General features: G+C 42.7%; 1 protein-coding gene across 1 annotated transcript; it reads right to left on the reverse strand.

Annotated features, from left to right (window-relative positions):
• Positions 1–2,774: 2,774 nt before the first annotated feature.
• Positions 2,775–26,475, reverse strand: SNRPC (small nuclear ribonucleoprotein polypeptide C). The gene is made up of 8 exons (XM_029572644.1): positions 26,324–26,475; positions 26,048–26,090; positions 21,796–21,904; positions 19,689–19,778; positions 18,797–18,811; positions 9,180–9,284; positions 4,576–4,602; positions 2,775–3,277 (listed from the first exon to the last, which is right to left on the reverse strand). Exons 1-8 carry the CDS (start codon positions 26,329–26,331, stop codon positions 3,153–3,155), a joined length of 522 nt encoding a protein of 173 aa, XP_029428504.1. The 5' UTR covers positions 26,332–26,475; the 3' UTR covers positions 2,775–3,152.
• Between the last annotated feature and the right edge of the window lie 1,172 nt (positions 26,476–27,647).

A 27,647-nucleotide genomic window follows, 5' to 3' on the forward strand; every position in this document is an offset into this window, starting at 1 on the left:
GCCTTGTTCAATTTGAGGTCACTATTCAAAGGGGGTTTGTCTAGGTAACTTCTCAATTAACTGAACATTTCCCCCACTTTCACCACCAAATTTTACCCAGGTAGAGGGAGAGCAGGGGTGGGCTTAATTTTAGCAGATAGTGCCACTACTGAATGCTAGTCAGCAGGTAAGTCTGGTCACAGAAAAAGTTTGCCTACAGTCAGTACAGGAATGGGAATTTACGCAAGCAAATGTAGACATGTAAATTCAGCAGTACACTTTACTTACCCAGGCAAATCCCACCTAAATGTATTATTATTTGGAGTTTCTTCTATACCGTTAGCACATCGTATCAGTTTACATACAACTAAGAACTGTTGGGCATGGCCCTTACCTAGAACAATAGCAAATGTACTTGTGTAAATTCCCATTCCTGTGCTGAATATGGACCTTTTTATGTTTTGCCAATTCCAGGAAACTAAAGACTGGTGAGCCTGTTATATCAGGCAAAATGGTAGAAGCTATTCTTAAAAATAAAATTTCTGACCACAGAAGCAGACATGGTTTAAAGAGGGAGTCGATATGATTTTTGCAAACTTGCCTTACCAAGTTTATAGATGTTTTGTAGGTGTAAATAAACATGCAGATAAAAAAGTGAGCTGGTTGATAGAGAGTATTTGGATTTTCAGAAGGCATCTGACAAAGTACCTCACGAGACACTCCTCAGGAAATTGGGAAGTCATGGGACTAGAGGCAGAGTCATATTGTGGCTTGGTAACTGCATACAAGACAGGGATAAAGACTAAACAGTTTTTTTGAATGGAGAAAGATCATTAGAGAAGCACCCCAAGGGACTGTACTGGAATTGTGCTATTTAGCATATTCATAAATGATGCAAAGGAACAAATGAGGTGACCAAATGTACAGATGAGACAAAATTGTTTTGAGTCGTTAAAGTAGTAGAGGCTTGTGAAGAACTACAGCAGGTCCTTTTGAGATTATGGGACTGGGCTTCTAAAAAACACTCAGTTTAAAGTGGACAAGTGCAAAATAATGCACATAGAGGAAAAACCATCCCAATCACAGGTTCACACATCTAGGCTCCATGTTAAGAGTCACCTCCCAGGAAAAGGAATATGGAGCAAAATATTGCAGGAATCAAGGCCAGAATCTGTGAATAGTGTAGAGCTGGTAATAGAGGAAAAAGGAAAGAGCAAAGGAAGTTGATATGTTGCTGGACAGGAAGTTTAAGATCAAAGCTAACTTCCAGACTTTGGATAGAATTCAATGAAAAACCCAGGGAGAGGAACTTAATAGAGTGAAGGAATAGCAGAACAAAACAGTTCTTCAATTTTAGATGTTTAGCATGAGAAGTGGAATTTTATCCATGAGAAGGCAGCAGAGAGGCTGGGGAATAGCTGGGAGAAAACAGAGAAGCAGAAGAGAAGGAAAATCTGTACATCAGTGGAGAAAATGGAGGTAGGAACAGCCAAACAAGTGGACGATACCACAAGAATAGGTGAAAACCAAAAAGAGTAGAGACCCAAGGAAGGAATTCTCAAGAAAGCCCCTAGAGAGGGGTTGGAGGAGAAAGTTATCGACTTAGGAGTGGTGTGACAGTTAAGAAGAGAGCCAGCCATCAGAAACCCTTGCCTCATTTGGAAAAGCCAGATTCAATGTCCTCTTCGCCTGTGTGGGTTCTGTTATTTGTACTCAGTGGTTAACAGATGCAAGATTTTATTGCACCAACCCCATAACACACAGACAGAACCAAACCACTTTCCCCCCCCCCCCCCTCACATACCCAGGGGAGGAGAGGGGATAAGTTGAGAGTGTACACACACCATATATACCCACAAGGCAGCGGTCAAATCACACTGCCATTCTTTGTAACCTCAACACACTGCCATTCTTTCCCAACCTCAACACACACCTCCCAATACTACTTACATATCCACCACTCACGACGACACACACACCATTCCCACATAGGTTGGGAGGAGAGGGTAGAAGAACTTGGAGAGTGCAAGGGGGACTGAAGTGCCCACACAACACATACCGCCTACACCACCACATACATATATCCCAACTGCACTCCCCCCACCTTCCTCACTGAATGCACACTACACACGCAGACACCTATCCCACTCCTTCACCCCCAACAGAGCAAGTGCAAAACAAAAATAACGTATACCTCCAGCTTTTTAACACTGTCATGCAATTATCCCTTAACATGATCACACACACTTAGTCAAGGGGGAAAAAAAATGGAGGGGGTGAAGTGGAGAATTCTATAGTGCCCTCCTCCCCCCCTTCCTTTCATGCAAGCGCCATACTCAGCCATTCCTTGCATTTCCCACCTGGGTAAGAACATGAGATCTAGAGAGGACAGCCCACTGGCCGGGATGATGAGCAAAGCAAGTATTTAAAAAAATAAAAATACCAATTGATGTCCAGGACCTCAGACTGGTGTACACAGAAAAATTAAAAATAAAGGTGAAGCCTTCATTAAATAAAAGCTTGAGGGATCTGTTTCTTTGCACCCACAGTGAAGGTGCCTGGAGTACTATGGCAGCTTCACTCTTCAGAGAGGAAGTCCTGGAGAAGGCTGCACGCACTCTACTATCCAGGCTAAAGCGATCTGGCCATTGGCGAAAAGCTGCACTTCTCATAGGCGTATGAACATCTGAAGGTGACATTTCATGCATTGGAGAACCTTGAAGTCAATCTATCCCCTTTTCATCTGGGTCCCAGGATCACATTTTCATGCAATTCCATCAGCATTAAAACTAGCAAGTAGTCAAGCCATTTTTTATTTAAAAAAAAAAAAACAATTCTGTAATATTACAGATTAACACAAGGGTTCCACATTACAGACAATAACTGAAACAGACTAATAAAATTAGAGTCAGTCTATGGCTGAGAGTCTCTAAAGTAAAACAGTTAACGGGAGGAAGCGGATGGGATTTGCTGAGGGACAGACCTCCTCCAAAGCACATAACACACCCGCTGTCCCAACACTATCCCCAAGCCCTCTCTCCTGAGGCTTCTGGCTGATCAGACTCTCTCCTGTGTGGATAACATGCATTCTGCTGGAAGTATGGCAAAAAAAAAAAAAAAAAAGGGTAGGTGGTGCTGGGGGAGATTGGAGGGCACGGTGCTTCCTTGCTGCTTTATCTGTCTGGCCGCACCATACCAGGTCTGGCTTGCACCATCATGGGTCGGGCTGGGGGTCTCATCATGGGGGGTCCAGGCATCATTGTCATGGGACCGCCCATTGGAGGCCTCATCCCTGGTGCTAGAGTGAAGAGCGAGAGAAAAAAAACACACAACATTGCAAAATCATCACTGACAGGATGAACAAACAGCTGAGATGGGACACGCTTGTAAAAGTTAAATAAATAAAGGCTACATTTGATTCAGTCGAGCATGAAATATTATTAACTAGATGAACCAATTTGGGGATTGCTGGCAAGGCCTTTAATGGTTTGCTTCCTGTCTTTTAGGGTGCAGCAGGTCAAAATTAGCAATTCTTGAGCCTCTCAGTTTTCCATGTCTGTTGATGTTCTGCAAAGACCATCTTTAACTTCTATATTATTTAATATTTTCAGAACCCCTTTATGTGCACTGTTAGAGCCATTGCCAGGTTATTTGGCATCTATGGCCAAGTGAAAAAATGCACCCTCACCCTGAACACATACACACACCACCGTGCGCTGGGAGTATCTGTTAAATGTTCTAGTTTTACTCTGCCGTTTCAGAATCAATATTGGGGATCCTGAAACCATGAGCCTTATTTCTTTATAAATATGTGTAACTTACTCTACCTACAGTTCTAGGTGGGGTACAAAGTTACATACATATTAAAACTTATAAGCATCCAAAAGGGTCACAACAAATATTTATACATTCATACAAATATTGTTCACCATATTAAATTAGTTAGGTTTCTAATGTTGGAATAATAAGAATGGAAATTTTTTTATAGATGTATCTTATGAATAGATCAGAGGATTCAGAATCAGTTATATCCAATGAACCATATATAAGATTCTCTTTGAATATGTGGGGTCATTTGGATCCCTAGACACATGTACACCCACATGCTCAAAACCATAAAGCAAACAGAGAAACTTCAAAACGAAATCCCAAGCATGTTCCACCCGCCCCCTTAAAACCTTGTGCTCCACACACCACCAGTCATACCTTTCCTACATACACAAAAAGTATGCATTTAGAATACATGAAAAAAAAATTCAGTCTTCTGAGGTAAAAATATCACTTGCAATATGATGAATATTGTATTTGCATGTATTGCTGTGGTGCCAACCCTGCAAAAAAGATGAGTGAACCCCATATGGTATTATGCCTATGGTAATTCGTGTGGGCTTGGCCCCAAGAAACCCATAAGTAATTTGAATTAAAATTACAATATAGTAAATCTCTTATACTAAAACAGCATTCAAACAGTAGCAACCCTACCCTGCAAATATTATACCAGGTCCTAGAATACAAACGCTCCTTCTATAAGGAAAACCGAATAAGCCAAGCTTCTATAGATCCCTTCAGAGAAGCTACACTAGAACACCACCTCACCTCGGTCATAGGTGCAGAACACAGAGTCTGAAATATAGAATAGAGAGACCATAAAGTATAAATAGAAATGTGCAAACAAAATTTGAACAGGATCTACAACAAGTCAGACTCTATATGCAGTACAATAGGAAACAAACATCACCATTCCTCATGAAAAACAAAAAAAAAAACAAAAAAAAAAAATCAAGAAATATAAAACAATCATAACAGTAAAACCATATACTTATAAAAAGAAATATATCAAAACAGCTAACAAACAGATCATCAAATAATTAAAAACTCATAGCATTTGAAATATTTTATTGGCATTTGGAAAAACAGCAGACAGATCAAATAGCACTCAAAGATTAAAATTAATAAGGATAAAAAAAAAAATCCCCTGCTTTCCATACTTGGGAACTTTTGATTTCCAGACATCATGAGATTGTTGTGGATTAGCAGGGGGAGAATAGGAGGAGGAGTTGTACACACGCTCTGCCACGCTCAGTCCCACATATGCATGCAGTCTCTCTCTGCCACGCTCAATCACATACACAGAAATAAACCCACACACAGGCTCTTTCTCTGCCATGATCAATCACAAATACACACAAGCTGTCTCTCTACCACAGGCTCAATCACACATACTGTCTTTATCATCTATTTCTCCCCTCTTGAAGCACAAGGCGCAGATGCAACGGCCTCCTCTCTTTCAGCTTCACGGTCTCCCAGATTCTTCCTCCTTTTAACCTCAGGGCGCGCTGCTTCTGCTGTTGCTCTTGAAGGAAGACCAATGCTGCATTTTCATGCCAACAGCTCCGCTGCTCCTGACTGCAGGGGAAGAGGAGGCTCTTACTGCAACCCCACAGGCCATGCCGAGTCTTCTGCCCCTGAGTGTTGGTTGGAGAAAGGCTGATGCTTGTTCTGTGGTCCCGTGGGCCAATGCATCTTCTTCCAGCTAGCAAGCTGTGCTTTCCTGCTTCTGATGATTATTCTCACAGCCCCATGGACTCCTCTGCTCCTGACTGCAGAGGGTGGGGATCCTGCACAGGCCACCTGCGCTGAGCAGAGGTTGGTACGGACAATGACCACGAAGAGCAGGCATAGAAGCTCATCATATTCTCCCCCCCCCCCCCTCCAGCAGCAGAGCTCGAGAAGCAAGGGCACTTTTCAGCCACATCGTATGAGAGAGTGGTGACATCCCATGGTGGATGGTGCCTATGGCCAGGGCCCTATCTAGCTATGGCTCTAACTGTTCAGAATATTGAAAAGTTACTTTTAGACGCTCCGCTGACCACATTCAGTTGCATTTCTCAGTTCATGACAATATAACCTCCACTCGTGAATGTTTGATGCCAGTCACTGCCTGGATGACACAGAATGCTTTAACTTTAAAATTTGGCAAAAACCAAACCTCCCCCCACTGAATTTGAATTTAAAAGGGAAAAGTGTATCAAAATAAAAGCCAAAATGCTGCACAAACTTAACCTTCTCTCATCGCTTGTGGAAGGTTCTGTTGCCTATTATAAGCTTAGAATGCTTCGCCACCTTCGTTTTTTTGTTTAAGCAGTCTCTGATTTTTATCCCTTGTTCAGGCTTTTAGATGCACCACTGTTGATTATTGCAATTCTCTATTTATCGGCTTCCCACAATACTGACTGTGCTCCCCCCAGCTTTTACAAAAATTAGCTGCACAACTAATTGTTAAAGCCACAAAAAAAAAAAAAAAGATCATATTTCCCCTTTATTAATAGAGCTCCACTGGCTTCCTGTGCAGCAACAAATTCCATTTAAAATTCTTACAGTGATTTTTAAGGCTCAGCTGGATAGTGTTCCCTCATATTTAAAGAAGTTATTTTCTCCTTAGGTACCCAGAAGAGCACTGCGGTCATTCAGTTTGAAATTGTTAGTGATCCCTGGGGTAAAAGATGCCCGTTTACAGACTATCCGCTATTGCACATTATCTGTTGTTGGTCCCAGGTTACTGGATGAGCTTCAGATGTTCAATGATTTTAGGCTTTTTCATATGGATTTTGTCTGAAAACTGCAACATATTTCTTTATTTTGTGTGAAACTATAATCCACTGAGCATGACATTATCAGCGGAATAGAAATATTGTAATAAATGTTTGTATTGCTGAATGCATCTGATCCAAACTGTTTACAAGCTCCAATGCCACAATGAGTCATGAATATAATATTAGCCAATTAATACAGACACCATTGAAGCCAATGACTACTGCAGAGATTAAATTTGTTACATGGAACACACTTTTTTTTTTTTTTTTTTTAAATAGCCATAACATCAGCCAGGAAAGTGAGTTACAGGCACTAGTAACCTACTCTCCTTATACCCAAATATTTAAGAATAGGTTAGTCCACAGAACTCACCCAAACTTCTTACCAAAAGTAGTTTCGCAGTTACATCTGGACCAAGCAAAAACCCGATAGTTTTCCCAAAAACATTTACCACTGTTGCAGAGCCAGCATTACATACACTGGGCTGCAGAAGAGAACTTTTATTTTATATGGACAGAACAAAAGCATATAGCCTATGACCTGGCAAAAAAGGGCAATTTAGTTCAAAACAGACATTATCTAGATGGCTAACTCACTGCATTTCTCTTTGCTACCCAGCCACAGCATGCAAGATTGCACAACCAAAGCACAAGTAGCTGCTCTCACAATGGCACATCTGGATTCAGCATTTGTACAAGACATCTGTAAAGCGGGTATGAGGTTAACAATACGCACCTTCACCAAGCATTATGTCTAGATGAAGAGTCAAGTAATGATAGTAAATTTGGATAACCAGTACTCAAAAACTTTTAAAAATGAATAACCGCAATTTCCTGCATTCAATGGACAGGTTGCAAACAAACACTCGAAGAAAAAAACGTACCCGTCTAATGTAACCCTCGGCTGAAGAGTCCCACATTGTCAGGCCAATGCAATGCAGTGCGCTCAGCCAAGCACCCAGTTTAACCCATGGTTAAACCCCATGCGGGCCTTGAACAGCCATCCACAACCCCTTATTCTTTAAGGGGATTAGCGTATCCAACCTCCTGCAAAACTAATAGCGCTCACTACATGCAAATGCATGTTAATGAGAAATGTACACCCAATGCGCACATTTTTACCCTCAGAAATTAACGCCTGCCTAGAGCCATGATGTTAAGTCAGAGGAACAAAAAGATTGAGAAAATTTAAAAAAAAAATTTTTTTAAGATATGATGGCGGTCAGGTTAGAAAAAGGGTCACAATTAACAACACCCGTGGCTGTGTACAGGTTAGGAAAACAGACGCTCGTAAAATTGAGCATCCATTTTCCTAATCCTCTGACAGCCACCTCTCCCGGGTGCCCGCTGCCAAGGAGGCACTGGGGTGAACATTTGTCTCAAGTGCCTCCTTAACTGGGCGCGTATTAGGAAAGCTCAACACTGAGAGCCCGTTTTCCATGCTGATTTATTGGATGGACCCGTGTGTGGCTGTTTTGTTCTTCTTGTCTATGAAGAAACCAAAGTTGCTTACCAGTAACAGTTGGTCCTCCATGGACAGTAAAACAGCCACACAAACCCACCCTCCCCCCTCATGAACCTATCTAAACTTTGAAAATGACTTGATAGAGAGGCTCACAGAAGTCCCATGCGCATTCAGAAGATGCTCTTGAAACCTTAAGGTAGGAGAGAGACAAGGCCCAAGTTGGAACCACCGGATGACGTTACTCATTATGTGGCTGCTTGTTTGCTGCTCAAGGAGAATACCTGTTACAGGTAAACAACTCTGCTTTCCCTATTCACACCAACTGTCAAGAGATCCCTCCACAGCTCCTGTCAGACCCCTTGAATGTGTCTTCTGCCATTGGCAATCACCCACAATCTCTCTTAACATGTGAAGCCATCTCTGCCAAATGCTGGCACTGCAAAGCACAGTATCCGCAGCATTACTGCAGAACTACAGAAAGTGCTGAACTCGTGAAGATTTACTGCAGTAGAATCAGAAACCCAGAGACCACCACATCATGTAAGCATGTCCTCCTCTACTCCCTATGTCTAAACACTATTTCTAACCCAATGTCTCAAAGCACCCTGTAGGTGGTCAGAACCAGATATTAGAGAGAACACCATGCAATGGCATGCAAAGATCTAAACTAGGGGCATACAAACTCTTCTAGTTTCCAGAATATTCACAATAATTGTGCACTAGTTATATCTATATACAGTTAATTTGCAAAGCTTGGATACTCTGAAAAAACAGGCCTTCTTGCAGCCCCTTCAGAATTGGTTGTATATCTTTGATCTGAAGAGCACTGTCATACATTATGTGCGGCCAGCAGAGGCCATCATGCTGTGTTGCCCTGGTAATATAATCTGGTGCCGACTTCAGCTTAATACGGGGATCAACAGCCTTTGGGTAATTTTAAGGATCATACAATGAGAGAAAAGTAATTTAAATAAGGCCTTTGTTTCCATACAAGCAGCATGGTGTCCATTCATGAATTTTGTTTCCAAAATGTCAACGGATCAGGCCTTTGGCTTCCATGCTCTCTTTAAAGGACTATGGGAACATCCTGCCAGACACCGAACCTAGCAATGCTAGTGCTTTTCAGGAGAACCCGTACTTACCATGTCCAACGGGCATCATGCCTGGAGGTGGAGGGCCCATCATTGGCATCATAGGAGGACCAGCCATAGGTGGTGCTGGCATCATCCCAGGCCGAGGAGGACCAGCTAGAAAGAAAATAAATATAGTTGGGTAATGAGGGGAGGAAACCTTACAAGGTTCATGAGTGACGTGGAACCTGAAGGAAGGATATTTAACCATCAACCAGCTCCCTCACTGGTAGCAAACAATTTTGACAAAGGAAAATATCCCAAATGCTACAGTCAGATGTAGGAGAAATCTCTTATGTTATGAGATGTCTGCACACCTATGATCAGTAGACAGAGGAGAGCACAGCAATTCTATCCAAAACCACACAAGATGCAAGCAGGATCACCCAGCTTCATATTTTTTTTCCAATTAAGCTATTGTTTCAGACAAAGTAAATCGGATCCTTATGGCTCAGCAAACAGCACTGCACACTTCCACAGGGGAGCCCCAGATTTGGGTCCCCAACTCCTTGGGCTATTATCTGGGGCTGAACACAGCACAAAAGGTGCTGCTGACAACCAAAGGAGAGTTGCTCAGTGCATTACTCTGCAACACAGTGGAGGCAGGCACTCTCTGAAGCATGGGCAGTCATTCTACCTCCAGCCAGCATAACCCAGAAAGGGACCAAGACCCTGCAAGTGATGTGCAAAAGGTAGCTGACAGGATGAAAAAGTCTTTGAAACTGGACATCACTTCTTGAAATCATTTGAGTTCCCTTTGACTACTCCCTTCTTTTCTGGACAAATGCAGCACTGTATAGACATGCAAGAGAGTATCCCTGCTCTGTGGAGTTTCTAATACTGATAAACTATTTCATTAGCTTGCTATGGTTGATTGCAAGACTACCATGAATTGTATTTGCTGTAATAATTTGAGGTTTACAAAGCCACAAATTGTGTTTTGGCTACAGAAGGCCCTGCATTTTTTTTAAAGCACAGTAAGAAACTGAACTGAATTCAGAGATAAAAATACTGCAGGGATTTTTCATTGTAATCGCTAAAGTGCACCTTTCATGTTTAAGGAGTTTAAAGTTCTCAAGTTTTCATTTAACTGAATTCTTTGAAAAGTCCCAGAAATTCGTATCTTTAACCTGACCACTTAAACTGGACCCAGGCGTCACTAGAGTTAGGAGTCCTGGTTCCAACCACTCTGCTTGTGGATAAGAGGACCAAGGACTTTGATTTATTAACCTTTTAGATCCTGCTCATGGAAGGAATTATTTCCTGATGCCCCTTTTTACATATGTTAGTTAACTAGACTCAAATATGGTATAAATATGGTATAAAAATGCAAGTAATTAAAAGTATATGAAAAAATGTTCCCCATGTGGAACATTGGTACCTAAAAGGTTAAAGCTGTTTGTTTTACTTATTTTACTTAGATTAAGCATGTATATGTTGATACGGAAATAAGATTAACAAACAATTAATAAGGAGATACCTTTTTACTGGACTAAATACATTTCTTGACTAGCTTTCAGGAGCTAATACTCCCTCAGATCAGGATAGGAAAGGATGAGAGAAAAAAAATCCCTTTTTGGTTAATCTACATAATACTATAATTGCTTTAAGTTTGATACACAACCATGCTTGGTTAGAACTAAAATAAAGATAATTGTTAGTGTTTTGTTAATAAGTTAGGTTACTGTTTGAATATAGCAATACAGATTCGTTGCTCCATTCATTTGATTCATTTTGACGGTACGTGCGTAACTGAAAAACGGATGGTCGCACAAAAACGAATGGTGTACACATGTACGCGCCAAGAATACACACCCACTATCCATTCGTCAAATACTCATGTACTGCCAAAACAAATCAAATGAATGGGGCAACAAATGCACATGCATATACAGAAGTATGGGAGAAGCAAGGTTGTTAACTGTAAACAGTGTTTTCCATAGATAGGATGAATTTGCCATGCCGTCTGGGACCTCCAGGCAGCTCTGGGCAGAGCTTCTCTCAAAGAATACAGAGGTTTGACTATGCACCTGTGCGGCTTTTCCTGCACGATTGCTTCTCCTCCTCAGTTTATAAGATAGTCTATTAAATGCAATGAAGTCAAAGAAGCTGTCCAGGGAGGTGGGCAGGCTCACACAGCTAATTCATCTTGCTATCTAGACCGTTTACAGTAAGCAAACTTGCTTTCTCCCATCCAGAAGCAGGCTGAATTAGCCATGCTGTCTGGGAGTCCCCAGCTTAGAGTTGACTTACATACAATGATGCTTTGTTGAGGGAGGGGGATGTTGACACCTTTGCAGAATTAAGTGTTAGGCATGTGCTCAACCTGCAAAATCTGTGGACAGTCTCGAGCTCCAGTCGTACATTGCAACACTGCCGATCTGAATGTGGCATCTGAAGTTGTTTGCTGGTCAAGACAGTAGTGCAACGTGAAGGTATGTAGAGACAACCACGTGGCTGTTTTACAAATATCCAGCAACTGTACTTTGTGGAAATGTGCTACTGAAGCTGCCATAGCTCTCACTTGATGTGATCAGTTTGGTTGAGCGTTTCGAGTACAGAATTGATTGCACCGAGATATCCAATTAGCCAAAGTCCTCTTTGCTACCAGCGGACCTTTGGATTGAAGGACACAGACTTGTGAAGCTTGGTTAGCTGCATGAGTTCTTCTCTTGTAATAGGCTAAAGCCCTCTTACAATCGTGAAGGAGTCGCTCCCGCTCATTTTTATGTGGTTTCGAAAAAAAAGGTAGGTAATGTGATTGCTTGATTCAGATGAAGAGGTGAAACAACCTTTGGTAGGAACAGGGCCGGTGCAAGGGTATTAGGCACCCTAGGCAAACCTTCTACCTTGCACCACCCCCTGCCCCCCATTGCACCTCCCCCTACCAGCTCGAGTCAAACTAGAGAAGAGACAGCCGCTGCGGCAGTAGTGGCAGCTCAGCAGTTGCCGGCAGGATATTTCACCGAGCGACCCATCCATCCTCACCCAAACCCAACTACCGGCTTGAGTCAAATTAGTCTGACTCGAGCTGGTAGGGGTGACGCAATGACGGACGGGCCACTCGGTGAATTATCCTGCTGGCAGCTGTTGAGCTGCCACTACTGCTGCCACGGCAGCAGCTTCTCTCTTGCTGCCGTGGCTGCTGTCCCTGGAACCCTGGTGCCCTAGGCCCTCACCTAGTTCACCCAGTGCTTCTGCCGGCCCTGAGTAGGAAGGACGGATGTGTTCGTAAAGTGACTGTCATGGAAAATTGTAAGAATGAGGGATAGTGAACCAAGGCCTGAAGCCCACTAACCTGCCTTGCTGAAGTCACTGCAACTAGAAAGACCACCTTCCAAATTACATAGTTCATATGGACATTATCCATTGGCTCAAAAGGGTGGAAGCATAAGTGCTTCTAGTACTGTGTTTATGTCCCAGGGAACAGGTGGTTTAGCCATTGGTGGTCTCTATTTTAAAATCCCCTTCATGAATCACAAAACTAGAAGATTATTTGAAATAGGAAGATCATTGGCTGGAAGGTGATATGCAGCTACTACACTCAAGTGTACTCTGATAGATGATGTTGCCTATCCTGTCTGATAGAGGGTATGGAAGTAGACCAGCAGTGTCTCCGGTGAACAGGAAAACGGGTCTATGTTACTCGCACTACACCAGATCAAGTAACGCCGCCAACTGAACGCATAGTTCTTTTGAATGGTTTCCTAGCCGACACTAGGATGTCTTGGATCCCTGTTGACAAATGCAGGTTGTTCAATACTCTCCTTTCAATCTCCATGCTATCAACAGTAGGGAAGAATGCATGAGGTGCAACAGGCTGCCCCCTTCCTGAGTTAGTAGAGCTGCAATACTCCCAAGAGAGATTGAAGAACTCACTGAAAGCTGAAATAGATAAGCATACCAAGATTGTCTGGGCGATGAGATCTGCTATGTCCGCAATGCATTTCTGTATTGTTCGGGATATCAATGGAAATTGGGGGATAAGCATAGAAGAGTTCTCCCACCCATGGAATGAGGAACACATCTTGGACAATTGATTTCAGGCTCAGGTATTGCAAACAAAAGGTCAGAAATTTCCTGTTGACATGTTGCAAATAGGTCATTCGCCAATTCCTGATTGAGAGCTCACTCGTAAGAATGGAAAATTCTGCTGAGCCTGTCCAATTTGGTATTCACTACTCCTGGGAGATAGGTTGCTTGTAATGATATAGAGTGTACCTCTGCCCATTCCATAATTTGAATTGCTTCTCTGCAGAGCATCCAGGAACCTGTCCCTCCTTCTTTGTTTATGTAGAACATGGCCACCTGATTGTCTGTATGTATCATGACCTTCTTCCCCAGAAGCTGTTCCTGGAATGTGAATACAGCATTCTTTATTGCTCTCAACTCTAGGACATTTATCTGAAGGGTCCTTTCTCATTAATCCCTTGTGTCTTCAGCTGTCGGAGATGAACCCCCCCCCCCCCCCCCCAACCCCTTGATGCACCAGAGGTCAAAATGAGCTGGTGCATAGGGTTGAGGAAAGGGGCCCCCCCATTGATAGGATAGGTGGGTACAAGCACCACGTTATATCTTTCTTCATAGCATGGGTCAGAGCTACCTTCTTGGACACTGGCTGAATGAATTGGGACCATTGTGTTTTGAAACCCTAATGTAGGTGGCGCATATGCAGGCGAGTGTGTGGAACTACGTATATCACTGCTGCCATGTGTCCCAGCAGGGTAAGTACCTGATGTGCTAAGGGGTGCATACACTATACCAACTCCAACACCAGAATGCAAAATGTTTGTGCCCTGTCTGTGGAAAGAAAGGCCTTGCATAGGGTTGTATCTATCTTTGTTCCCATGAACTGGAGAACTTGAGTGGGCTGAAGATTGGACTTCTCGTAATTTATTATGAAGCCTAGAGCCCCCAAACAAGATATCGCTAATAAGTGGATGTGGAGTGTGATGTATGTTAGAGGATAGAGTATGTGATAGAAGATGGACTAAGGATATAAGTGGAGAGACGCTGCTTGTGTGGATACTAGATGTCAATTGTCCACATAAGGAAATATTTGAATTCCCTTTCTTCTCAAGTGGGCCACAGCTACCACTAGACACTTTGTGAAAACTCTCAGGGCCGATGAGAGTCCAAAAGGGAGAACCTTGTATTGGTACTGCTGTGCATTGACCTGGAAACCCAGGTAGCGCCATGAAGAGTGGTGCATTGGGATATAGGAGTAAGCATCCTTGAGATCCAGCAAGCACATCCAATCGTTGAGTTGAAGGAATGCAAGAATGGATTTGAGAGATGTCATTTTGAACTTCTTTTTTCCGATTCCTTTGTTGAGGGAAAACAAATCCAGAATTGGGTGGAGACCCCCAGTTCTCTTCAGAATAAGAAGTATTTGGAGTAAAATCCCTGGTTGTGCTGGCATAGAGGTAGTATCTAGAATGTTTGTTAGTGGAGCAATGAGTGTACCTCCTGTTGCAAAAGTTGAGTTTGTACCTGATCTCATGTTGAGGAAATTGTGCGAGAGGGTTGAGTTCTTTTTGAAATTTAGCCTGTAGCCCTCACAAATTATGCTTAAAACACAACAATCTGATGTGATCGCTTCCCAAGAATGGAAGAAAAAGGGATAATCTGCCTCCCCACTGTCTATGGTAGCTGTGGCCAAGCCCAGCTCAAACTCTGTTGTGGTTTTTGATTGGTACCCTGCTGTTTTTGACAACGTTGACCTCTGGAATGACCCTTGATCTCTGTTTGCTGGGGCTGTTGCCTGCAAGGTTAATATGCAGACGGCTGGTAAGTTGTATATAGCCTATAGGAAAACCGTTGGTAGTAAGGTCTCTTGTAGCCAGAGTAATATCTCCTTGATGAAGACTGCTGTTCTGATGGAAAAGCAAGGGACAAGACTGCTACATTTTGCTCCTTAAGTTGAGATTCAGTCTCACGAAGTTTGTCTCCAAACAAATTGCCTCCTTTACATGGCAGATCTGCCAGCTTCTCGTATACGTCTTCACGTATCGCTCTGGCCCGTAGCCTGGCTATCCTTCAGGCTACTATAGATGTAGCCGATATATGGGCTGAGGTTTCAAAGGCCTCGTAAGTCGTCTGAAGGAAGTGGCGAAAGCCTTCCTCTAAATCTGGGAATGATTGAAGTAGAGTGTGGTCTCCTGCTGCAGGTGAAATGTTTGGCTTCAGGGATTGCAAACACTGGTACAAATACTGTATGATGTAAAATTGGTGTTGAAAAGAAAATTGGTTCTTACCTGATAATTTTCATTCCTGTAGTACCACGGATCAGTCCAGACTCCTAGGTTTTGCCTCCCCACCAGCAGATGGAGACAGAGAAAGTTGTGACAGACTCTGCCATATATACCCAGGTGCCACCCAGTCTGCCAGTATTACTCAGTATCAAAGCGGTATGGCTCAAACTATATACAGGAACCATAAACAGAACCGGATCGCTAATCCCAATTGTGACCCTAACCCCCGAAAACTGGGTAACCAAGAATGATCTGCAGACCAGCATAAATCAACAGTAAATGAGCGGACTCTCCATTATGTCTATGCATTAACTGACGCAGTATCCACCGAGGGCGGGATTCTGGACTGAAAAATTATCAGGTAAGAACCAATTTTCTTTTCCCTGTATGTACCTGGATCAGTCCAGACTCCTGGGATGTACCAGAGCTTACCTACCGGGGATGGGATCCGGAGAGGCCCGCTCGCAGCATGCCTGCACCGAAACCGTCCACATCCGGAGCCTGAACATCCAGATGGTAATGTCTTGCAAAAGGTATGCAATGTTGTCCATGTGGCCGCTCGGCAAATCTCCTGTGGAGAAATCTGCTGGCATTCCACCCAGGAAGCTGCCTGTGCTCTTGTCGAATGTGCCCGAATCCCCACAGGCAAGGGCTTACCATGCAGTAAATACGCAGAGTGCATCGCCTCCTTCAGCCACCGGGCAATCGTGGTCTTGGATGCCATGTTACCTCTCTTTGGACCACTCCAAAGATCGAAGAGGTGATCAGAGACCCAAAAGCTATTAGTTACTTCAAGATAACACAGCAACGCCCGGCGAACATCCAACTTCTGTAAATCCTTGGAAGACGGATCAGACCTATCCAGATTAGAAAAGGACGGAAGCTCCACCCACTGATTCAAATGAAAAGCGGAAACCACTTTTGTCAGAAAAGAAGGAACCGTTTGCAGGGACACACCAGAGTCCGAAATATCTGCTCTGGTACATCCCAGGAGTCTGGACTGATCCAGGTACATACAGGGAAAAGAAAATTGGTTCTTACCTGATAATTTTTCAGTCCAGAATCCCGCCCTCGGTGGATACTGCGTCAGTTAATGCATAGACATAATGGAGAGTCCGCTCATTTACTGTTGATTTATGCTGGTCTGCAGATCATTCTTGGTTACCCAGTTTTCGGGGGTTAGGGTCACAATTGAGATTAGCGATCCGGTTCTGTTTATGGTTCCTGTATATAGTTTGTTGAGCCATACTGCTTTGATACTGAGTAATACTGGCAGACTGTGGGTGGCACTCTGGTATATATGGCAGAGTCTGTCACAACTTTCTCTGTCTCCATCTGCTGGTGGGGAGGCAAAACCCAGGAGTCTGGACTGATCCGGGTACGTACAGGGAATTTTTGCATTAAGCATTGCCGCTTGGAAGGTCTTGTGTCCGAATTTGTCCAGGTATCTGTTATCTTTACCTGGAAGAGTACCGAGCTTGTGAAGAGTTAGCATAAACAAGGTAGTATGGATAAGAATTTAAAAAATATATATATCTTATACAACTAAGTAGCACAGTGACACAATCAGTTCATTCTCCCCTCATCAAGTGAAAGGATATAGCAAGGTACCAGTCAATGTCCTGCTGCCAAGAAATCTACCTTCTTACAGATAGTGTGGCTAAGAAGTACTGTCATACAGAAGCAAACAATGAAAACACAAAATCTGGTGACATCTCTATAAGCACCTTGGTGAGCAACATTTCAAGATAAATTACACATTTGCCTCCAGCAAAACAAGGAACTGATTTACTAAGCTTTTGTCCTATAGTCCTAAAATGGAAAAAAAAAAAGCCTTAGAAAGTCAGGTCCTCAATTTTATTAAAAGATCTCCAATAAAGTCACTGACTCTCTACTGGTAACATCTGTAATTACAATTACAAAAACAATCCTTTTAATTGGTCAAACAGTATCACATGATCATACAGAATGATCAATTAATATACATACTATTTGAATGTTCAGATGATAGTGACTGACCAATGGTAAAGATTAGCTTTTTATATGCCCACGGAGGCCAGTACAGTAAAGCCCATGCTAAAACCTGAACAAAATTTTAGGGCAGATTTTACTTTCTTCACCTGGTAAAAACCCGTAGCTCCATGGGATGCAGTAAATTAATAACATGCAAATGCCCCAGGAGTGTTAAAAAAAAAAAAAAAGACACACTAAACAAAAAAAGGCACTTATAGGCCATTTGCATGCCAATGAACTGCAAATCTGCTCAAAAAAACAAAAAACCCTCTCCTCAGTAGTGCCCAGAACAAACCACCCTCAAATTCCATCTGGCAAGTAGCAAAGAGCCAGCGATCAGCTCCAACTCAACTGGTTTGCCCAGTTTATAATTTGGAGGCCCACATTACTCTTCCACCGTCAGAGAAGTGTGTGTGGGGGGGGGGTGGGGGGGGGGGGGGAATCTCATCACCATTCAACTTTATTTTTAAGAACTTGCATTGCATTACCACTACAACATGACCTGCAGTTTAAACCCAGACCACCACTACTTCTGGCATTTTGTTTGCCATCTTTTCCCACACAAATGGATAAAACAGTGCTAGAGCACATTTTAAGTGTCTGCCTCGCAGATACAGTGCACAGCCTTTTCAGTCCAGTGCGTTGACATAACAATCTCACCCCCCCCCCCCCACACACACACTCTCTCTCTCTCATCCATCAAAAGTCTCGAGTGGCCCTGGATCCCGAGGCGGTGAAGAGAACTGGCTGCTTCTCAGCTGGGACTCAGCAGGCTCCCCCTGGGCAGAGGGGATGTAATGACTCAGCTCTTGCTCTGCGTCCACGGCTGCGGTGGGGAAGAGACCAGCAGAGTCTGGGGTCCCTGGAACAGGTTCCTCTCCGCCAGTGTGCCAACTAACTTCCACAAGTTAGCCAGTACTGCTGCTGCTGCTACCTCCTTTCACAGCCAATGATTAAAAAATAAATAATCCCCAGGACAAACATCCACATTTATGTCCTTCAATACATCGTTTTGTAAAATAAAGTGTACTAGCTGGTATTTTTATTTTGTTCCCTTCACAACCAGACTGGGCTGCTTGCCTACTGCAGGAAGTTTAACGGCTGCTCTGACCCAAAGCTAAAAGTTTTCCCATGGTAAAAAAAAAGAAAAAAAAAACCAAACACACACTAGGCAATCTCTCCCCCACCTCAATGCACCTTTCTGCATTGCAGACTAACAGCTGAGAATTTGCATGTAGATATGCTAACCCTAGCACACGTTTTAATCCATGTTTTAGCATGGAAACATCTGCGCTCTAACACAAGTCAAAACTCACACTAAGGTTAGTGCAGTTTATTACATCGGCCTCTTTATTTACTTACGTTTATGAATCGCTTCTATAGTCACCCAAAGCGATGTACAGCACAAAAAAAAAGGGAAAAAAATATAAACAATTAAAACCCCAAAAAACAGCACACATATTAATATAACACCCACCCACTCTTTAAAATCTCACAATCATCTCCCCTCCATCCCAACTATTCTGCTAAACACCCCTCACGCCACATGAAAATAACCACGCTTTGATTATCTTTCTAAAGTAAATATAACCCTCTATACCACAAAGGTCTCTTAGAAGACAGTTTCAGGGTTCTCAACCCTCTGCTCTAGAGCCCTACTACCAGGGGGGATGGTCCCACCAGGACCTAACAAACCCCTGGGAGGCTAAATAGGCATCCGCCTGTTTCCCTTTTTAATCAGCTCCTACCTAAATCCTCTCTCTACTTCTTTGCTTTTTTTTTTTTTTTTTAACCAAATGAATCAAGTTCCACCACAAAACTCCTAACACCTAACCCAGACTAAAGGTTTTGCATCTCCACCATCTGCTGGAGACAGAGAAATACTGACAGACTGTGGGTGGCACCTCAGGGGTATAGGACGGAGTCCGTAAAAACTTCTGTCTCCATCTGCTGGAAGGGAGGCAAAACCCAGGAGTCTGGACTGTTCCGGTACATACAGGGAATGCACATCACAGGGGTAATTATCAAAAAAAGCCCTCTCAAGATGTGCTTCCTTCACCGGGCCAAAGATCAAATGCCTTCAGCATCCAAGACGTGTCTCTATGTCTGTACACAACATGGTATATACTTTTCCACTTATAAATATTGTGTTATAAAGGATGAATAGTGATGTCTCCAAAGCCTAAGGAGACTGTTTTGACACTCTCTGAACACATAGAGCAGTGGTAAAATGTAGCAGAGGAAGAAAACTTACGCAGATTGGGAGGAGGTGGAATCAGAGCTCCCCCAGGAGGTGGTGCAGGGAAAGGAGATGGTGGGATCTTCCCCTGCTGGAATGCAGCCGCTATATCACGGAGGGAAAAAAACCCAAAACAAAACAGTAAGACGACGCAGTTATTTCAAGACCCAAAAGAAGCCATTTAGCCTCTTGACCCTTGATCTAGTCCAGTCTTCCCACACAACTATCGTTAGAACTATGCACACTTCATGGCACACAAAGATTTCTGGCTGCATGAAGTCCGCTTCCTGTTCTTTTACCTCTCACAGATTGTTCATTATATGAAAAAGATTGCCTGCAGGCCTCCTTCCCCACCAGAGGGGGAATAATTGCTACCAGCTGAGAGGCAGATAATGAACATGGCTCCTTGAGGCAATAACCACAAACTGCATCAAGTCTCAGAAGGGACAAAACTGGATAGTATGTATTCTCTGCAAGATGAAAGGGATAAAAGTCCCCAAAGCACTTTTATTGCTAAATCAACTCTACCATGATAATGTAACATAAAATGTCTTATAAACACAGCAATACAGTGATAATGTTTGCATAGCTGGTTTCAAGCAGAGGGAGACAAGTGACAAGATTGAAGCCGTAAGCTGTTTGTATCCTAAGAAGGAGGAATGTTATCGATACTCTGAGTCCCCTGATGCAGGCAGCGTGCACTGCTGAAATGCTGCAGCGTCTGGTTTCTCCTTTGGGCTTTTTTTTGGTTCTTTTGAAATTCATATGAAAACATCCCGGTCGCGACTGAAGGTAATTTTACGCCAGCAGTGCGGTCTGCAAGAATGATTAAAAGACTTCAACAAACTACACACCAGAGTTGTCCTGCTACAAATGGACGGACTTTACAAACCGGACTGACGACAGCTGAGCGCCTTGAGAAATAATTCAGTAGATGCTTTAATTCCTCCTCCCCCCCCCTTTTTTTTTTCACTTTATTTGAAATATCTACAATACTTTTAAATAAGACTGTGCACAATATTGTGTTGATGGAATTATACATTTTTTATATATTTGTTTTGTGAGTCATTTTCAATTAACAAGATACAGCTGTTATCCAACAGTGATTTGGGATATTTTTTTGTTTCTTTTCATTGTCCTTTTCTTGCTTATAATCATTCTATGTTTTATCATCTTATGTGGGTAATTGTGGGGGTTTTTGATACCTTTTAGATTGGGGCTTATTATAAATCGGGAGTTTCTTCAGGGAGATGTTATAGATTGGCTTAATATATTTTTAAGTTTTTCTATGTGATATGGTGGAGTTCATTTAGAAATAAAAATGCTTTGCATTGATTTTGAGTATTGCTATGTTTATAAGACATTTTATGTGACATTATCATGGTAGAGTTGATTTAGCAACAAAAGTGCTTTTGGTTTACTTAGAGCACTGTTCTGTTCTCAATTGTTCTGTTCATCTGAGTTGTATGCCACTATTGCCAAACTGAGGGTTGACAACACAGTTTTGTTCATTTTTAAAACAAATTAGGATTCTACAACCATACCCTAAAGGAGGTGGTGAGAGCAAAACAGCATCAATTTACAAACACCTGCACAAATCAGAATGGTGGGAAGCAAAGAAGAATCAGACATCAAGTAGAAACAGGTAGCTTTGGATGGGTTTTTATCTGCTACTATATTTTGTGTTTCTATTTGGTGAGGTAGAAAGAAGTGGAAATTAGTAAAAATGAAATCTGGTACCATAGCTATCCCCATAAGCAGAAAATGTATGCTTGGATTTAGTACTAAGTGCAGCTCCAATAAGAAGGGGCAGATGACTATTTTACTTGGTATTACAAAGCAAAAACAATTAGATAACACTTTCGCTATTTAATACCCAATATGGACAGTAGGTCCCGACTTTCACTTCTGCTGCATGTGGTTTGTTTTGATTCAGCCAAAAGAAATGCATCAGAACTAGAAGGTCAGAGAAGAGCAAAACAATTGATAGCACCGAGTACACAAAAATATTTTGCTCACAAGAACCTGCTACCCAGACATCATGTTCTAAATGTTTTGCTGCTCGGCTCCTCTAGCAGAAACGAACACGCATGGTGTTTTATGGAGCAGGAGCTGGTCTTACTTGTTTTATCGATCAAGCTCTGGGCCTGCTCTTCCATCCATTTCTGGTAGTAATCCTTCACATTTTCTTTGTGCTTCCTCCCGCTGCAATGCGTCTTCCTCACAGATGGCTGGAAAAAAAGCACACAGACAAGATGTACATTTCACCTTAAGAACCACCCACTGCATTGTAATTAAGACATTCTCTCTCTCTCTAGTTCAAAGAGAACAGAGTTCAGCATGACAAAATGCTCAGACTCTGCCTGACCAACACGTGGTTCATTATATAACAGATTTTTAACTCTAGATACCACGAGTCACTTCCAGTTTGTCTTCCTCTTGTAGGATATATCTGTTACACAAACCAAGTTCAACTGACAAGGAGAGGAGGTCGGGGCCTAGGACAGAAGTCCTCGAGAGCCATAAACTCCAGTCCTCGAGTCCTGCAGTCCTTGAGAGCCATGAACAGGCCAGATTTTCAGGCTATCTACAGTGAATATGCCTGAGAGATGTGCACTGCCTCAATTGTATATTCATTGTGGATATGTTTGTGGCTCTTGAGGACTGGAGTTGGCTGGGCTTGGACTGCTTTCTGAGTTCAGGGCAATATTCAGAGCTGTGTGCAGAAAATCTTGGGACTAAATATAGTTATATGTTGCCAATATTATTATATATCAACAAAACCCTCATTCATAAACACTTGTACATACGCTCGCATTGTGTTTAACAAGATTCACTTATAAAGATATGTTTTTTAATATCTCAATGTGAAGTGAACCATTTTTGTTATAATCATTGGGTTTGTCAAAGATTTTTTTTTTGTAAAGGAGATTCCGGTTTGTTTCTTTTCCTTTTCTTGTTTAAATCTCTTATTTTTTTTTTAAAACTTTTTTTTTAAAACTTTTTAAATCATGTAAACTTTTTCCGAATCACTATTGAAAAGTGTTTCAATGCCTTATAAACACAGGAAAAAGACACTTATTGTTGTGATGTGCAGCAGCATCAAATTTAAATGCCGCCGAATTTCAATACTGCATTAAGAGGAGTTTCATTCACACAGAGACACAGTTATTGATGCCCAAGCCCCTGACGAAGTTGTTTAACGAAACACGCGCAGTGTCGGGCGTTACAAACAGATCATTGAAAGCCGATGCAGACCTTCCGGTGTTTCAATTCGCCCTTCTGGTATAACTGAGTATTTACAGGATGTTGCTCTACCGAGCCTTACCCCTGAACAACAACAAACTTTAGATGCCCTTATTACAGTGAATGAGATTCTGGCAGTAATAAAAACCCTCAAACCGGGCAAAGCTCCAGGCCTTGATGGCCTTTCAGGTATTTATTATAAAAAATGTGCCCATACAGTAGCTGAACCACTGGCCCATTTTTTTTTTTTTAAACAGCCTCCGAGAGGATGAGTGTCTTGCACCTCAAGCCAATGTAGCAGTTATCACTGTGTTGGCTAAGCCGGGACGGGAACCTCTCAATGTGCCTCTTACAGGCCAATATCCCTTATCAATGTCAATCTTAAACTACTAGCCCAGAGTTTGGCCCTAAGGCTAAACAAGTCTCCCATGCCTAGTCCATACTGACCAGGTGGGTTTTGTTCCACACCGTATGGCTGCAGACAATATCCGTAAGGTTCTGGATTTGATGTGGTGGGTTCATAAGAGGGGCAACCCGGTGGTGTTGCTTTCTATTGACGCCGAGAAAGCGTTTGACTTAGTCCACTGGCCTTTTTTTTTTCCTTTCCTTGCAAAAAAACGGCATTCGGGCCTTATTTCCTCCAGTGGATACAGAGGCTGTAAGACAAGCCTAAAGCTAGGGTTAAAGTTAACTGTTATGGTCCAGCTTTTGATATTGATAGAGGCACTCGGCAGGGGTGCCCCCTTTCCCCGCTACTATTTGCTCTCTACCTGGAACCACTCACCACTAGAATTCGGGAATCTTTAGACATTAAGGGTGTCACCCTTGGAAATTCTCAGTACAAACTCTCGCTATTTGAGGATGATGTGTTATTAATATTAACAGACCCCATATCGTCCTTGAAGGGGGTGATGTGAGAGCTTGATAAGTACAGTGCCGTCTCTGGCCTCAAGGTTAATTTTGAAAAATCTGAGTTGCTCAATATTAACCTGAAACCGGTGTTTTAGGAGGGTTTATATGCTATGGGGAACAGAGCTCTGCTATCATGCGACTGCTTCCATTCGCTGCGCAACAGCGCCCCCAGAGTGTTCATTTTATACGCTCTATACAAAGGGCTGGACTCCTTCGGCCTGGCAGGTCTCTGGTTGAATCTTTCTTTTCGCATAGCGATTTGCTTAAAAGCTCCGTATCTAAACTCTACCAATTATTCTTTACACAGTGTAGATCACTGTGTATTCATAAAACATTGGGAATCTAATATGCAAACCCAACTGGGAGTGCGCACCTGGGGAGACATCTTTCGAACGGCCAGGCAATGCTCGATTTCTGCCAAACTTCAGGAAAACTGTTATAAAATGATATATAGGTGGTATCTCACTTCCAATAAACTTCATAAATTGTTGGCGCAACTGTGGATCTCTAGGCACATACCTTCATATCTGGTGGGATTGCCCCAAAATCACTCCTTTATGGAGGGAGAACTTTGCCTGGCTTAGCGATCTCCTGGCGGTTGATGTATTACCCTCGGCCATCTATTGAATGTCTATCCAGATACCATACCTAAGAACCATCAGCACTTGTGTGCTCACCTATTCATTGCTGCGTGTAGTCTCGTAGCTCTACGTTGGAAATCCGAGCGCATACCTCTGCTCTCGGAGATCAAAGAAAGATTGCACTCCTATTATCGGTTGGCTTGACAGCTACTAAATATAACAGAATGTCCTCCTTTATGACAAAACCTTTTATATCTTATCTAGAGAAATTGTAATATATTCTAAGTATGGTTTGGGAAGGGGTTCCAATCTGTGTTCGCTGTAAAGGTTTGAGCAGGTACACTTTTATTATGCTTTGTTATGGTTTGAGAGGTTTGAACTTTATACCACTTAGACATTCTACTGTTCAACTTTATGAAGAGAATTGGAAGTTACAATTGCATGCCGTTGTTTATTTTCTTATTGTCTTACGGCTTACTGCACTCTATGACTCAGTTGCTATGGAAAGAGACTCTGTCGTGAGGGGAGGGGGGGGGAGGGGCATTTAGGATTGTTGGAGGGAATATATGTATGCTTGTATTGTACTATCTGTTCCATATCACATTTCCAAATGTTGTGAATGTTTCTAATATTTGTAAAAGATGAATAAATATGGTAAATTAAAAAAAAAGATATTTGGTAATTAATCACTTTGATAATGTGGCAAGTACAAAATAAATGCTCAAGAACAATTCATTAAAAGCACCCAGAAAAGAACATTTTTAGAATGAATTAAAACCAACCTTCAAGACTATGAGTGGCAAGCTTACACAACAGTGGTATGCTTGAGATGCAAGGTATGCAGAGTGCTACCTAGGACAAGACCTTCAGATTTCATGTGGGACTGTGAACTTTCTGTACTCATGTTTTCCACTGCAGCCATGCCAGCTCTTCACTTGGGTTTCTTATAGGAGGAGGTGGGGCAAGACTGCAAAAGCACAGCAGCTCAGTTCTGTGCACCACAACCTGGGAGGGGAAAGAAGGAGCAATGGCACCATGGGGGGGTGGTAAGTGAGTGAGATCGCTGGGCTGCAAGTTGAGTTCATGTATATTTCTTGACTACTTACAGCTGATAGGAACTAAATGCATACAGGACTACAAGATCACATATTGGATATTAACAGACCCTGCAGCAGCCCCGTTTTCTCTTCCCATGGGCAGGCAGGGTTAGTGCAAGAGTGAATATTTGGTGACCTACGTGAACCTTTCTTGCACTCCCCTCCCCTAGTAGCGGCAGCTCCAGCACAGCACGCCCTGGTACCAGCAGTGGTGGCTCTGGCACAGCACCTCTTGGGGCCTCATGCTGCTCATGGGCTTTCCGTTTGAAAAGGAAGGACAGCGCAGAGCTAGCAGAGGGACTGAGATTCCCTGTACACTTCATGTTTTTTCCAACACTTTGAGACTGTTCCCGCACAAAAACAAAATTATCTTAGCAGAACAGAGAAGCACTCAGCTTTCTTTACGAGAATTATGAGAAGCTAGCTATAAAAGACAATGACATTGCAACTCTAAATGCTGATCCTAAAGAACAACCGTTTTTCCAACGCCTAACTTACTAAAATCACTAAGTGGTTATTACTGGTAATCCACACTTACCGAGTCATGGGTCAGATAGGTGTCACAGTAATCACAATAAAACCTGTAGAGGAGAAAAAACCAAACAATTTAGGATTATCTTCAGTCGCACACTCCGCGTCCCTCCATGGGTTCACTACTTAACGTGGAAATGGCGCTAATAAAAAGAAAACTGAGACCAGGCTGAATATTTCTGGCCGGGAAGGATAGCGCCGCACACCCAGACCCCTACTCCAAGAGCAAACCCCACCAAGCGGCCTTCTACCACCCCAAACTCCGTCCTATATTTTCTCTCACTTCGGCATGATGAGCCCTCTGTCGTCGAACTGCTCCCCCGGCTACCGTCTTCCTGTCACCAGCGGAAGTGACGCAACTCCCAGTTTCCGTGCTAAAAACTCTGCAACCGTGTGCGGCAGGGACAAACTGATCGGTAGGCGGAAGCTTGGTGGAGCAGTTTCTGATTCTCCTCCGGGAGAGGGATTTAATGACGGGGAAATATTGTTTGCTTCTTGTGCTGTTTTAAAATGTCAGGCGGTTCATCTGTAACCCTTGTCAGCTCAACCACCAGCAACAGCGAGTTCAAAAACAGGACTTTCTTTCCTTGCAGGGTGCACCTTTCAGTTCGTGTTGTTGCTGGTCGCCGATATTCCTCACTGAATCTAAGGTGATGGGATGGAGGTATCCACGCTCCTTCCTTCCCTCCTGGGAGTGGTCTGCAGAGTGACTATTTTTCCTTACCTATCCTTAGAGTCCCATATACCTGTGAAGCATGAATACAGCATAGATGGCTGAAAATAATTCATGGAAGGAACTTTTATATTAATTAGAAGAACATTTTTTTAGATATATATTTTGTATGTGCGTATTTAGGTTATCTTGATAATGAGTATCCATGTTAGGAAGTGGCCAGGCAGATCTTGCACACTGGAGAAAGCATCAATGAAAGAAGTGTCAGGGAATTCAGGTAGAATTTATAGTATACCAGGAACATCTGCAGCAGGTAATTATGTTTAGGGGGGACTATAATTGATTTAGAAACCAAAGTATTCATACTATACAGGGATAGATTAAGGGTGCTTTGGGCCCCAGGCAGTATCCCAGTCATGGGTTTAAAGGTAAGATGATTATCAATAAGGACACCTAAGTTGCGAGTGTGTGGGGGGAAAGTGGTGGATGAGTATGCAGGAGGAATGTCTGGGAGCGGATGCCTGTTGGATATGATTAATAGTTCAGTCTTGATGGGATTTAGAGCTAGATGCATGTCATTGAGAAGTTGGTTGATGGAGGAGAGACAGGATTCCCAGTTTTGTAGGGCAGTTTGTAGAGAGTCAGAGTAGTGAAGGCATGTATGTGTGTCCTTGGCTCAGTTTGACCCTACAGGTTAGCCTGCTCATGGCCCAAGAAAACTTTGTTTTTCCTCACTTTGGGTGAATTCCCCCCCAAACCTCCCAGAGCTGAGAAGGTGGCCCCGATGGACCAGGGGGGTTACACATATTGCTATTTTGTAGTGATTGCAGTCTATGCTGTTTTATATTAGTTCTGTATGTCAGAGAAGACTTGATTTTGAAATGGGCTTTATACTTGTTAAAATTGTCAGTTTTGAGTGTGGAAAGAGAGAGCT

The sequence above is a fragment of the Rhinatrema bivittatum genome, chromosome 12 (assembly GCF_901001135.1).
Source record: "Rhinatrema bivittatum chromosome 12, aRhiBiv1.1, whole genome shotgun sequence".
Taxonomy (NCBI): domain Eukaryota; kingdom Metazoa; phylum Chordata; class Amphibia; order Gymnophiona; family Rhinatrematidae; genus Rhinatrema; species Rhinatrema bivittatum.